Source organism: Anolis sagrei, chromosome 4, assembly GCF_037176765.1.
Source record: "Anolis sagrei isolate rAnoSag1 chromosome 4, rAnoSag1.mat, whole genome shotgun sequence".
Taxonomy (NCBI): Eukaryota; Metazoa; Chordata; class Lepidosauria; order Squamata; family Dactyloidae; genus Anolis; species Anolis sagrei.
The window spans coordinates 124993250-125008007 of NC_090024.1; the positions used below are offsets into that span (position 1 = coordinate 124993250).

The window sequence follows — 14758 nt, forward strand, 5'->3', positions numbered from 1 at the left end:
AAGAAAGTAGTCATTTTAGCCACAAAAACACAAGTTCAAATGTGGAGAAAAAAATACAGAACGCTTTATACTGTGTCTATACTGTGTTACAAAAACCCTGCTGAAATGATTTTCGATTTAATTACGCCTGGAGTGATTTAATACTGAGTTTAGCAGTATGGAAGAAAAGGAAGAGGTAGCTGGAAATAGGAAGCCAATGCATTAACGATCCATATTGCTGCCAATGAGAAACGTTAATTATTCTCTCTTGAAGAAACCCAGCATTTCCCTCCCCAGAGACCCTTATGGCTTATTTTATAAAGCTGAAAAGAAAAATGAAACAAAGCCGTGATTTTAACTATAGATGCTCCTGTGTTGAATAATTTTGATTGCTGTGGGAGTAATTATAGCTTTTCACATACCACAGAAAGCTGAAGCCATTGTTAAATCTAATATCATTACATCACATGTTCTGAAGTTCTTGCAAGATTTTTTTTCTCTCCTGCTGCATTATTTTAGAAGATGGAGAGTTCAGCACAATGAATGTTAATCTCGGGGAAATGAAAGACCAGAAAGAGGCTCCTCTTTCTGGTCTTTCATGGGGTTTCGATATAATTTTTTTTTGTCGTATCAGGAATGACTTGAGAAACTGCAAGTCGCTTCTGGTGTGAGAGAATTGGCCGTCTGCAAGGACGTTGCCCAGGGAACGCCCAGATGATTTTGATGTTTTTTTTAAATCATCCTTGTGGGAGGCTTCTCTCATGTCCCCGCATGAGGAGCTGGAGCTCAACCTTCCTAATGCTGTGACTCCTTAATTCAGTTCCTCATGTTGTGGTGACCCTCAACCATAAAACTATTTTTGTTGCTACTTCATAATTGTAATTTTGCTACTGTTATGAATCATAATGTAAATATCTGATGTGTAGGATGTATTTTCATTCACTAGACCAAATTTGGCACAAATACCCAATACGCCCAAATTTGAATACTGGTGAGGGGAGGATTATTTTGTCATTTGGGAGTTGTAGTTGCTGGGATTAATAGTTCATCTGCAATCAAAGAGCATTCGGAACTCCACCAAGGATGGAATTTAACCAAATTTGGAACACAGCACTCCCATGACCAATATAAAATACTGGAAGGGTTTGGTGGGCATTGACCTTGAGTTTTGGAATTGTAGTTCACCTACATCCAGAGAACGCTGTGGACTCAAATGATGATCTGGACCAAACTTGGCACAGATACTCAGTATGCCCAAATCTGAACAATGGGGGAGTTTGGGGGGGGGGGGGAACCTTGACATACGGGAGTTGTAGTTGCTGAGATTAGTTCACCAACAATCAAAGAGCATTCTGAACCCCATCAACGATAGAATTGGGCCAAACTTCCCACACAGAATCCCCATGAACAATAGAAAATACTGCATTTTCTGATGGTCTCTGGCGACCCCTCTGACACCCTCTCGCAACCCCCCCCCCCAGTTGAGAAACGTTGGATTAGATCAATAGTACCTTATTCCACTGCCTGAAGGTTTGTGAACAATGTCACAAACTGACATTTTATTTTTCTCTGTCCTATTACATTCTGATCCAACCCCTTCAACTGATATTATCTGATAGTTTCTCAAGTCTCTCCTGACACAGGGGAAAAAAACTGATATTATATGTGAAGTCTGATAATAACTCTATCAATGTGTCCGAAGACATTAACTGAAATTTATGAAGCTCATATAAAAATGCTGTCAGATTCCTCCTTTTCTCTCATCCCCTTTTCCTTTTAAAGAAAGTGTACATTATATAAACGTGTTGCACATTTCTGTTCTTGGAGGTAAGGTAACTAATTACTTTCCTCTCAATGGACTAAAAACAGCTGAAATGAGTTTGATCACAAGGAATTGCATCTACCCCATTCTGCTCAATCAATTTTATCCAAATCATCACAAAAGATCTTTATAGCGAAGTGGTAAAATACTTGAAATTAGTTGTGCATTCAAGCTTTCCATCTGAGCCTATGGCTTATTGATAACTTCCAAAATATTATGTAAATGATAGTATGACTTGAAGTTGTATGGTTTCATTGAGTAGTTTCCAGTATGTTTACTCAGGAAAATAGCAAGCTGCAGCCCTATAAATGACAGCAAAAGTAACCCCAACGAAATAATTAAGCCACAGGTTGCCAAAACTGAGATTTTCAGCTTAGTCACTTAGAAGATAACTAAATGGAAGGGTAAGTAAATTTGTCTTAAGGAGCATGGCTGATACCTGATAGTTCTGCAGTAGGATGAGGCTGAGGTAGAACTCACTGAAGGCCAGTTTAAGATCTTTGATGTTCCTGTGCTGCACACGCTCCTCGTGGGACAGGTGGAAGACTGGCTTTCTACGTTGCCGCAGAGTAGTAAGACCACTGGTTTCCTTCTGTGCATCCAGGGTTGACTGCAGTTCATTCTGTAGCGTAGCAAACCTGCGCTGAGCTTCTGCAAGCTTCTCTATAGAAACAAATAAAAGGATGTGACCACAGAATGCAACAAATAACCCCACACTTAGGTTGAATGTTGGGATATTTTACCAGGAAGACTGTAACCTGTCATAGAATCATAGAATCAAAGAGTTGGAAGAGACCTCATGGGCCATCCAGTCCAACCCCCTGCCAAGAAGCAGGAAAAACAAAGCTTAACATTAGCAACTATGGTGAAAAGGCCAGATATCTGCTGTATTTGCATCGATTTCCAAATATAGATGTGAAAGTGGAGGCTTGGGGTGGGGGAGAGATAAAATATTCACAAATTCTTGCTTTTCTCCCTTCTTTCTTTCATATACTCATATACTGATCAGATAATATCAGTTGAAGGTGTGAGATCAGGGGGTTGGACTGGATGGCCCATGAGGTCTCTTCCAACTCTATGATTCTATGACTCTACACCACATATCAAACTCAAGGGCTGAAGGCTGAATCCAGACCACCATGTTATTTTATATGGTCCTACAGCATTCTTCATTATTAGACATCATGACTAGAGCTGATACAGGGAAGTGAGGTCTGAATCTAGATACAAGGCTTGCGGGCATGATGTTTGACTTTGAAATGTCCTTTAACTTTTCTCAAAGACGATTTAAACTGGTGACCGGTGACTGATTGATTGTTTTTATAGTGTTTTATATTGTTTTATACTGTTTTATATTGTTATTATTATATTGCTGTTAAATGTATATTTATGTTTTTGATGTGGGCGCCATGGGGTGCCGATTTGTTAGCTGTCCTGAGTCCCTCTGTGGAGGTTGAGATAGGACAGGATATAAAAGCCCGAAATAAATAATATACAATAAATAAAGACACAAGTGCTCTTGAGTTGCAGTTCAATGATACCCTGTATGCATGGCGGATAATCAAAAATGATGGTAGCTGTCGTTCAATAACATCTAGGGATTCAAACTGGGTAAAAACTAAAGAGCATCAACCACTATGTAAAAAAATATATAGTTGGCCCTCTGTATCCGGATTCTCTATCCACAACTCAATATTAGCCAATCAGTGGCATCAGCATGCCACCCGATCATTAGATTTGCCATTACCATGTTAAAATTAGTCACAATGAGGGTAAAGTTTCTGCTCTCTCTATGATTGGAGGAAATTTTCATCCTATTGAAAGGTCTCCAGAACTGCAGTCAAAATCAGGAGAGTGGAATTCCATGGAATGTATTTCCTTTTTTCAACTCAGATTACGCAAATCCTGATTAGGCTTTTTTTTGTGGATGTATACTGGGAAAATTGCCACCATTCTCTACCTATTCTTTGAATTCACTCAACCACTGCCAAAACCAGCTCAATTGAAAAATAGGCCTTGCTTTTAGGTTTTAACAAATGGTTGTCTGTGTTTTATGAAAGAAATCTGGTTCCTACTTTTTATTCTGGAACACATGCTTAGTCTACAAGAGACTATTTACCAGGAATGAACTTCCATAGCAATGGAAAAATTACTGCAAGAAGCCGGGGGAGGGGGGGGATTAATCTTTATCATTACCCAAACATGCACAAAGCTGGCATGATCTGTTGTCTAGATGTCAATCTATCATATGAAGAGAGACAATTAATTATTTACAATCATTATACAATTATTTATTTATTTATTTATATTCTGCTTTTCTCTCAATATGGAACCCAATAGGAGTTTGGACAACTCATCGCTAAAATAACGAACACTTACAAACACTTGGGGGGGGGGGGGACGACCCAAAATCTTATCAAAATATTAATTCAAAAGCTTCAGAATGACAACACACTGAAATTAAAATATTTTCTTCATCAGGCAACTAGAAGAAAGGTCTTTGCCCACTGGCAGAAAAGAAGAAAAGAAAGGGGCCAACTTTATTTATCCTCATAGCAAAGAATTCTAGAAACTTGTTGCAGCCATTGAGAAAATTCTCCCTTGTATCCTCACCAAACATATCCATAATACTAGTGGGCCTGATAGAAAGCCCTCTTCAGAGGATTATACACCAAACATGGGTTCATACTGTATGTGCATACATCCAAAAATATCTCCTTCCTGATTTGTGCATACATATTAGTAGAATTGAGTATACATAGTACAAGGAAAAGGGTGACCGCCTTGAGTCCCCTTTGGGGTAAATAGGGTAAATACAAATACTCAAAAAGTATTAAAAATCAGGATACAAATGAAGTGTGGAACTGTACCTGGGCTGATTGAAAGCACATATGGTTGTACAAACAGATGAACATTTTTGTGCTTTATGAGAACTTATAAGACATATGTAGTCTCTTACAGTAGGGCTACTCAAAGCCCTACTCTAAGTAGGCCACGGACCAGTGCTGGACCCCAAGCTATTGGCTGCTGGACTTTGGCAAGTTTCCAAGAAGGAATCATAATATAACAATAATAACACTCACTTCCCAGGGACATCAGACATGCCCCAACTCTGGCAGCCTTTAGGAGGAGCCTGAAAACGTGGTTGTTCCAGTGTGCCTTCCCAGAATAAGGAAACCTCTCAGCAATATGCCCTCAAATGCACTTTACCACTGATTTAGGACTGACTGTGTTTCCCTCATCTCTCTTTGAAAACCCTATCCCAGTTATATCCTACCTTGTTCATGCCCAGCATTATTTTTTAAAATTTAAATTATTACATTTGGTCCGGCCATAGGTTTTAAATGCTGTGTGATACTGTTTATTGTTTATTGTTTTTTTTTGTTTATGTGATTAATATTAATTGTATTGCATTGATTGTTTTTTGTTAATTGCTTTTGTTTATTGCTGTACTGTGGGCTTGGCCTCATGTAAGCCGCACCGAGTCCCTTGGGGAGATGGTAGCGGGGTATAAATAAAGTATTATTATTATTATTATTATTATTATTATTATATACTGCGTCATTCAAGGAACCCAATTTTTAACTTCACTGGTACTTTACTTAAGGAAGTATAAAATGGGCAAGGTGGGACCTGAAAACCTGGTGGTCATATCTCTCTGAATATTTAATTAATAATTTCATCTATGAAAAGAAAAATAAATATTTGAATATTCAGTCAAGACAAGATTGGTTTAGGAAATGGTCTTGTTTAATCGACAAAACAGAAGGAAAAGATAGGTACAGAACTTTAAATCAGGCCTTCCAGACAATTAAACCAATGAACTGATTCAAGTAACCCAGATGAGGGAGGGAGGGAGGGAGGTGGGGAGAGGGTGGTAAGGGTGGGTGGTGGGTTTAAAGAGGTAATTAATCAAGATATATGGTAAAGGAAAGCACAATTGGAACCTGTATCCTAGCCATAAAACATTGTAATCAGTTTTCGATATTATCTTTTAGATGGCTACGGTTCGTATCGTATTGTTTTGTTATCTGTATGGAGAAATTTAAATTTTAAAAAAAACTTTAAAAAAATGGACCCTGCTGTCCATCAACATAGATTCTGGCAGCTTTCTATATTGCTTTGTCTGGAAAAAAATGGATCCTTGAGTCATGCTATCAGGATAACAACTTTTTAAAAACCCTTAAGACCAAGAGGACTGAGTTCAACTATAACAAAAGTTTCTGCTTGAAGTCTAGTTCTTCAACTCAGCAGTTCTTGGCCTTAATGTTTCAAAATCTGTCATTCAAATCTGTCATGAAATCCAAAACACACTTAATGTTTGTTGTTTACTACAGACTGAGCTGCTTGCTGATTGTATTACCAGAAGGGAATCCTCTCTCATTAGCAGACAGGAAAAGCAATTCCTTCTAGGGTGCTTGCCAGTATTTGTTACTGTCAATCACATTCCTAGACACTCCCTGTTAGTTTCTGACCTGGCAAACAAACTGTAAATCTGTAAAGCTGACTATGCAAACACATACTGTCTATTTAAATGAAAGGTCAGGTGTCAACAGAAACTAGCAGCCAAGGTGTGCTTAAGGTGTCTGCAAGGAAGAGTGGTAAATCCTTCCTCTAAATATATTAATGGAACTGGATTCTAAACATGGCATCTTAATGACATGTCGATGCAGGGCTTTAATTTGCAGGAAGAGATTACAGGCTAAAGTCTGTCTGAAAGTAACATCCACTGATCAACAGGTTCTGTTGTCTTCTTCACGCTGATAGAAAGTTAATTGTTGCTGGAGTGGGTCAGAAGAAAATTTTCTGCATAGGCTCAGTACACATATTATCATTCTATTTTCAACATAAAACTTAGTGAGAACCAGATACATGACACAGCTCCTTTTCAAACATAATGTATGCACTTGATTTTTGGGCTCATGCACTCACTTCTTCCCTGTTAGCATAGCAGCAACATCAGAAAATTTCACTTTTACACTAAATTAAACTTAATTCATTATATTTCAGCTTCATGAGAGGCAAAAGGATAAACAAGTTACCTTCTAAATGAAAGAAACTTCCACAATAACTATAATGAATTATTTTACCTGCCTAAAATGCCTAAAGGGTTAATTGACAAAATCACACAAATTTTAGCTAGTTTTGTGTTCCAGTCAAAACTTAAAATGAGAAATAGGTCAATGAGGTATAAATGACTAGCTATTCCAGGTTCTTGACTGTCTAATACTTTTCATTATGATTTGAAATCTTTAACTGTATTATTGAAAAGCTTTCCCTAATGCACATTCTTCTGAAGCTATGGCAATCTTAAGCCCTTTGGGGTTTTACTTCATGAATTTATAACTTAATTTTAATTGCAGATTAAAGTGAGTCCTACTTCCCATGAAAACTTGGTTGCTGTTTAAGCATTCAGGACAACTTCACCTTTAAAGCTTGCTGAAATGTGTAGGCTCTACAGAGGAATTCAGATGCTACCGTGCAACTGCAGAAGGCCTCTCCCTTAACAGTATGGCTGTTTGACCCTAACAGCTCTTTAAAATATTTTAAAAAGTTAACTTAAATGGAAACACGATTTAATTTACAGAGCAAGAGTAGGCAGACCTTAAAATGAAATCTTTTTTTAAATATATTTTTTATTGACATTTTCATAAAAGGACACAAATAGCATAAAAATAATCATAGATGATAGTGAATATATATATATATATATATATAAAATAAATAAAAGAAGAAAAATAATTTGACCTCCTTGTATCTTCCGGAAGTCTTCTCTAAAAGTTCGTTTCACATTTAAGTCCTTGTTTCTCTTCTTTCCCACTTTTTATCTTGTTTCAGTCTATAATTCTCCTTCTTAGACCACTATTTTTTTTCTTCTTTTTAAAGTATTCATTGACTTCACTCCAGTCTGCTTCTTTTCTTCTGGTTTCTCTATTTTTCAGTAATAAGAAGGTAAGTTTATCCAGATCCCTAATAACTAATAATTTTATTATCCAATCGTCCTCTTTTGGAGTCACTTCTTGTCTCCATACTTTAGCGTAGCACATTTTCGCGGCCGTTAGTGCCAAAAATAGTATTTTGTCTTTGTCCTTATCTAGTTTCCTGTCATACATCCCTAGCATAAATAACTACAGTTTCAATGGAATCTATATTTTTAACATGTTTTGAATTTCTCCTGGATCTTTCTCCAGAATTTTTTTGCTTTATCACACGTCCACCACATGTGGAAGAATGACCCTTCTTTACTTTTACATTTCCAACATGTCGTATTCGTGTTATTGTAAATTTTCCCTAGTTTTTTGGGGGTTAAATACCACCTTTGTGCCATTAAAATGAAATCTTTAAACTCCAGAAACAGAAGCAAAGCAAGCTGATACAAAATAATAATAAATAATAATAAACCTTTATTTATACCCCGCTACCATCTCCCGCAGGACTCGGTGCGGCTTACAAGAGGCCGAGCCCAAAATACATCAAAACAAAAACATAACCACAACAATACAATACAACAATAAATAACTCATAGCAAAGCAAAAACAATAACAAAATATCACGACACATTTAAAAAACCTGGCAGGGCCAAATGTAAAGATTAATTTTTTTAAAAAAAATGCTGGGCATGACCAGGTGAAAAAGGATGGATATTTTGGGGGGTAAGTGGGTGTGCAGAAAGCCCACTGCCCTGATGTCTCAGTTACTGTTAGAGAAGCAGACCTCTAAAATACACTGAGTGGATATTGCAAATCGGTTTTTCCAGTACCAAATACTGACACAATCTACAAAAAGATTAAGATACTTCCATCTCCAATAGATATGTCTTACCAGAATAAAATGTGTTGATTTTGGCAAGTTCCTTCTCACATGTTTGAAAGAATTTCTCTTCAAACTTGGCAAAGTACCTCTTTACCGTATCTTCATCTGTGACTAAGACAGAAAAGACAATAAACAAATAAACAAACTGTATATGTAAAGGCATTCAGACAAAAGATATTCATACCCATTTTAATTTTTGTTTTATGAAGCAGTAACTGTGAAAATATTTCTCTGAAGGACAAACTTTCTCTATGTTGTGTGTTTTGAAGTTATTTTTGACTTATGGCTACCCCATGGAAACCTAGCCTATCGTTTCCTTGGCAATACTTGTCCTAAGGGGGATTGCCATTATCTTCCTCTGAAGATGACAGTATGATTTAATGGATTTCCATGGCGGAGATTAGATTTGAAAACCAAAATTCTAGTCTAAAATTCAAACCATTTCTACTGTTTTCCTCTATTCCAATGGTTCTCAACCTGAGGTCCCCAGATGTTTTTGGCCTACAATTCCCAGAAATCCCAGCCAGTTTACCAGCTGTTAAGATTTCTGGGAGTTGAAGGCCAAAAACATCTGGGGACCCCAGGTTGAGAACCACTGCTCTATTCTCATTTGCCATTAGGTCGTTTTCATATCTGTCCTCTTTGTTTTGAGATTTAACCGCATATCTATTTGTCTCTTCCTATAATTAATCTTTCTATAGTAAAATATACACTGGCTTGGTTTTCTTACGTTTTTTTTTTCTCTCCTTCTGAGTGCTCCAATTACCGATGCAGTGCACTTTGCATTTGGTTAAAGATCCCTGACATGTCACTTTGATATATGTGCATGGGTGAAACAAAGGAATGCTGAAAAATAGGATTGCACTATTAATGGAACATTTGAGAACAGATATGCAAACCATATGCATTTGTGCACCCAAGGGGGCTGGTCTCTCAGATAACGATAATGGCTGACTAAACATCATTACAGAACTGTAATATTGTAAGCATTTAGCTCTCAAATACTTGGCTGTATTAAGAGCACCAAAGCATTTATGTTTTTTATCAGTTTATATCATGGAATTAATCACGATTCCAGTTTGCATTTGCTTTCAAAACTGGGCTGGGTGGTTAAATGTATTTGTTGTTAACCATCCTGGACGCACCAGGTGAAACAGTGGGATAAAAATGTCAATAACAATAAATACCAAGTAAGGACTGAATGCCAACTGCTTCTTTACAAACACAGAAGCATCAAAAAGTCCTTACTGAAAGATTGCTGTATCATGTATACAAAATTGGGCAATTGTTAATGATTAAGCAGAAATCAAATAAATTGCTTATTTCTTATCTCTACCAAGTGCAACTTTTGGGGTGAATAAGCATACTCAGATGACCTCAACTGTGACACAGTTAATTTTACTGTCTGGATGTAAAAAAAAGTGATGTTGAACTAAGCCACATGATGGATGTGATGACAAAAGAAATGACTTTGCATAGGCTCAGCTTCAGGACAGGAAAAGGGGGTGGATAAAACTGTTAAGGAAAGGATACCAATACTTTAAGAGGAAGAGTGGCAATTTCTAGTTATAGTTAGTAATTTCTAGCTGTCATTTAAAGAAAAAAAAGTAAAAATTCACCTAGATTTGTTGAATTAAAACATTTATACAGCAATAAAATCAGTATTTTATTGTAATGATTTTACCAATATTTCCTCATTACAAAAACTGCACTATTAATGTGTTACAAAAATGCAGAAACATTACATTTTTGTTGACATTACATTAAAGGAGAAGGTCTAAATCAGTGTTTCTCAACCTGGGGGTCGGGACACCTGGGGGGGTTGCGAGGAGGTGTCAGAGGGGTCGCCTACGGCCATCAGAAAATGCAGTCTTTTCTGTTGGTCATGAGGGTTTTATGTGGGAAATGTGGCCCAATTCTATTGCTAGTGGGGTTCAGAATGCTCTTTGATTTCAGGTGAACTATAAATCCCAGGAACTACAACTCCAAAATGCCAGGGTCTATTTTCCCCAAACTCCACCAGTGTTCACATTTGGGCATATTGAATATTCATGCCAAGTTTGGTCCAGACCCAGGCCCGTAGCCAGGATTTTGTTTCGGGGGGAGGGGGGGCTGAATTTTTTTTCACGGGGGGTTTTGGGGGGGGGCTGAGTTTCGGGGGGGCTGAGTCTGAGTGAAAGAGGGTCTAGCCTAGCAAACCTTTTGTATCATTACCCCAATACCCCCATGCATATGGGATATATTGAGTATGGTGATCAGATCATGATATGAATAAACATAACAGTTTAAATAATGCACCAATAAGGCCTTTTCGCGAACCATCTTTGTTTGTGTCCACAGTGCTTTCTGAATGAAGGTGAACTACAACTCCAAAACTCAAGGTCAATGCCCATCAAACTCTTCCTGAAATTTTCTGTTGGGTCATGGGAGTTCTGTGTAGCCAAGTCTGAGTCAATTCCATCATTGGTGGAGTTCCGAATGCTCTTTAATTGTAGGTAAACTATCAATCCCAGCAACTACAACTCCCAAATGACAAAATCAATTCAAATTTGGAAATATCAGGTATTTGTGCCAAACGGGTCCAGTGAATGAAAATACATCCGCATATCCGATATTTACATTACAATCCAAAACAGTAGCAAAATTACAGTTCTGAAAATAATGTTATGGTTGGGGGTCACCACAACATAAGGAACTGTATTAAGGGGTCATGGCATTAGGAAGATTGAGAAACACTGGTCTAAATAATGGAGATGAACATAAGGCGCCAACAGAGGCTGATAGGAGGATCTCAGTATACTCAACTATAGATCTATGTGTTTTCATTCCAGGAAGAATAGTGAAAAATGATTTGTTCAGATTCACTGGTTGAGAAGAGTTTCGCAGTTAGATCCTTCAAGGATTCCTTCATTTTAATATACAAGTGATTTTAAACCTTAATATATGTAATTTTCTTCAAAGCAAATAACAGATGATCATCAAGCATGTTCTGAAAATTCATAAAACACCAAAATGTAGCCTACAATTTCAAAGAACAGAGGCTATGTATTTTCAGTGTTAAAAACACCATATTCAGTTGTGCCTTTGGGTAAATGTAGATTCTAGACACATAGTATAAATTACAGAGTATTATGGGATTTTATGTTACTTTGCTTGTTATTCCTATTTTGCAAATGCTCCTTTGCCTCCAACTTCGGAGATTTGCAAACAACATAGCGCTCTAGGAACTCTTGGGGAATTGTAGCTGGCAACTGGCCACACTTCCTGGGTCATTTCTTTCTCTTCATGATTATTTTCAAGTGGAAGGAAGCACAGATTGCTCCGCTGCATAGAACCTTGTATAAAAGTTAAAGAGCAGACCACTCCTTGAGCTTGTTTGAAGGTTCTAGCAGGGGAGCGCAGCTATCATATACCCAGGACCAAAGACTGGAGACCTCGGTACACTCCTTCTATACCTGGGATGTCGTCCACTTCCACTGAGTGCGCAGCTTTGGGAGGGATGCACATGGAGTGGTGAGGGAGGAAGGGAACACCCGCCTAGCCAGCCAGATCAGCCGAATCGACTTGGCGATCAATGGGGTGACAAGATGTCGCAGCCAGATCACCCTCACAATGGTAGCAAGAATATCTTATGCTAAACTTTAGAAAATAGACAAAATTCCGGAAACTGATGATTGGATAAATAAATTACAAGAAATTAGAGACATGGACAAACTAACGTTTTTGTTTTTTTAAAGAATAGCTCGGGAAGCTCAATAAAAAGGATGGAATGGTCTCCTTTCGAAGAATACAAGAAAGAGAAGAAACAGGACAGTGCTCGACAATGAATTATTATTATTATTATTATTATTATTATTCACTGTTTTATTTTAGTTTTTCTGTTTTTTCCTTTTTCTTTGGTACAGAGGAGTATATAGAGAAAGAAGATTAAAACTAAAACTTTAACTATAAAAATAAGTAATTATATAATTTTGGCAAAGACACAGAATGGAAGTCAATGGACCTTCCCACCCCTCCCCCTATTTTTCCAAGTGTGTGCGTGCATATATATAGATGCACACACACACACACTTTTTTCCTCTTTTTTCTTTTCCTTCTTATTTTTGGTGCAATTTTTAATTTCTCAGCTTTCTTCCTACTTTTTTATAAAGCTAGGGTTCCCCCACTTTTTATGTAATACTAGCTGTCCCCTGCCACGCGTTTCTGTGGCCCACATGGGGGTTCTGTGTGGGAGGTTTGGCCCAATTCTATCATTGGTGGGGTTCAGAATGTTCTGTGATTGTAGGTGAACTACAACTCCCATATGTCAAGATTCTATTTTCCCCAAACTCCACCAGTGCTCACATTTGGGCATATTGAGTATTTGTGTAGAGTTTGGTCCAGATCCATCATTGTTTGAGTCCACAGTGATCTCTGGATGTAGGTGAACTACAACTCCAAAACCAAAGGACACTGCCCACCAAACCCTTCTAGTATTTTCTGTTGTTCATGGGAGAACTGTGTGCCAAGTTTGGTTCAATTCCATCACTGGTGGAGTTCAGAATACTCTTTGATTGTAGGTGAACTATAAATCCTAGCAACTACAACTCCCAAATGACAAAATCAATTTTTTGAGTGAAGGACATACATTGGGCTGTTTGGTGTCTTGTGTCCAAATTTGGTGTCAATTCCCCCAGTGGTTTTTGAGTTCTGTGAATATCACAAAAGAGCATTATATTTTTATTTTATTTATTTATTTATTTATTTATTTATTTATTTGCTTCATTTATATACCGCTCTTCTCAGCCCTCTGGCGACTCAGAGCGGTTAATATAGATTAATAGAATGATTTTTTTCTTTCTGTGTGCACAATAAAAATTATTTTTTCAAAAAAAGAACAGACCACTCTTCCTACAGTCACATTCTATATAATTAATGTTAGAGGCGACACTCCCTCAGACTCCCCAACATGATATTGATAAGCAATGCAAAACATCCCTTTTCATGAGTAATGCAATAATTTATTTTTCCAATTTAAATAAATAATACAATAAATTTTATAAAGTAACTTCAGAAGCTCTGGTTTAAAGAAGCAGAAAACAAATTTTAAAACCCTAGGAGCAGGAGGAGAACTTAAAAAAAATCAATTCAGTCCCAGCATGCTCAGTTAGTATAGAATGCTGGCTAATAATTGCAAGAGGAAAAAAAATACAGAAAACTGACATTGGCTACAGAAACAAATAGCATATTTGGCTAGCATCATGAATAGCCATACCCACACAGCATTTTTGATATCTCCCACACATTTCTATACTGCAGATGGACATGGATATGAAGCAGGAATACCCCCAAGGCCATCTGGTGGATTTCCTATACAGTATTAACATTTTATAGCTCATGCTCTCTGCCTCTATATGGGATGAGCTGTACAGATTTATGCAGACACAGATATGTATTTGATCATTGACAGTTTAGGGGGGAAATATTCAATAAAAAGCAAAGCTTTGAATTACTTCCTACATTTCTATATGCAGTAAACATCTAATGAAGCTGAAACAAATAAAAGCTAAGCTGTACAAAAGCTTTTCATAATTCAATTTTTAATCTAGTTTTACACAGACATCTATTTACTGGAGCCTGATTACAGTACAAGCAACATAATCTGCCAACAAAAGATTCCCTTTTATTCTCTGCAGCTCTATAACTCAATTGTGCTGTAGTAATGATGCCGAATGCTGTTTTTATTTCACTCAAAGAAAGAGTGAAAACAAGGATGCAAATGCCTATCTAGTTGCCAAAAAGCTTGCCCTTGGTTAAGCATCAGTTTTCAAAAGGTACCTAGTCAGAGCTTCCAAAAGGCAACCTCCTTATCTCCTCTGCCTTTTGGTTTATTAAAAAATTAATCTTTAGAGTGTTTGTTCACAGATAGGGCATTTGAGGAAAATTAGTCAACATTGCAGGCTTTCTGGTAACTCCTAGATACTGCAATTTGGAAGTAGATTCAGTCAAATAGACAAAAGAACAACAAAAGAGGCGTTGGACAATCAATCCCATCACATTCAAGTTTCTCATTTTTTGGTTTTCAGTCAATTTTTATCTCCCCCCCCCCTTAAGAATAATTTTTCTCTCCATCCCATCCTGCCCCACCCCCATAGACCAGCCAGC

At 37.3% G+C, this 14758-nt stretch overlaps 1 protein-coding gene across 1 annotated transcript in view; it reads right to left on the reverse strand.

Annotated features, from left to right (window-relative positions):
- Positions 1–14758, reverse strand: part of XPR1 (xenotropic and polytropic retrovirus receptor 1) — a 122193-nt gene that overhangs the window by 54195 nt on the left and 53240 nt on the right. The window contains exons 3-4 of the mRNA XM_060774459.2: positions 8624–8725; positions 2241–2464 (exon numbers count right to left, since the gene is read on the reverse strand). Of these exons, the coding sequence (XP_060630442.1) occupies positions 2241–2464; positions 8624–8725 (326 nt within the window). The remainder of the gene's footprint in view (positions 1–2240; positions 2465–8623; positions 8726–14758) is intronic.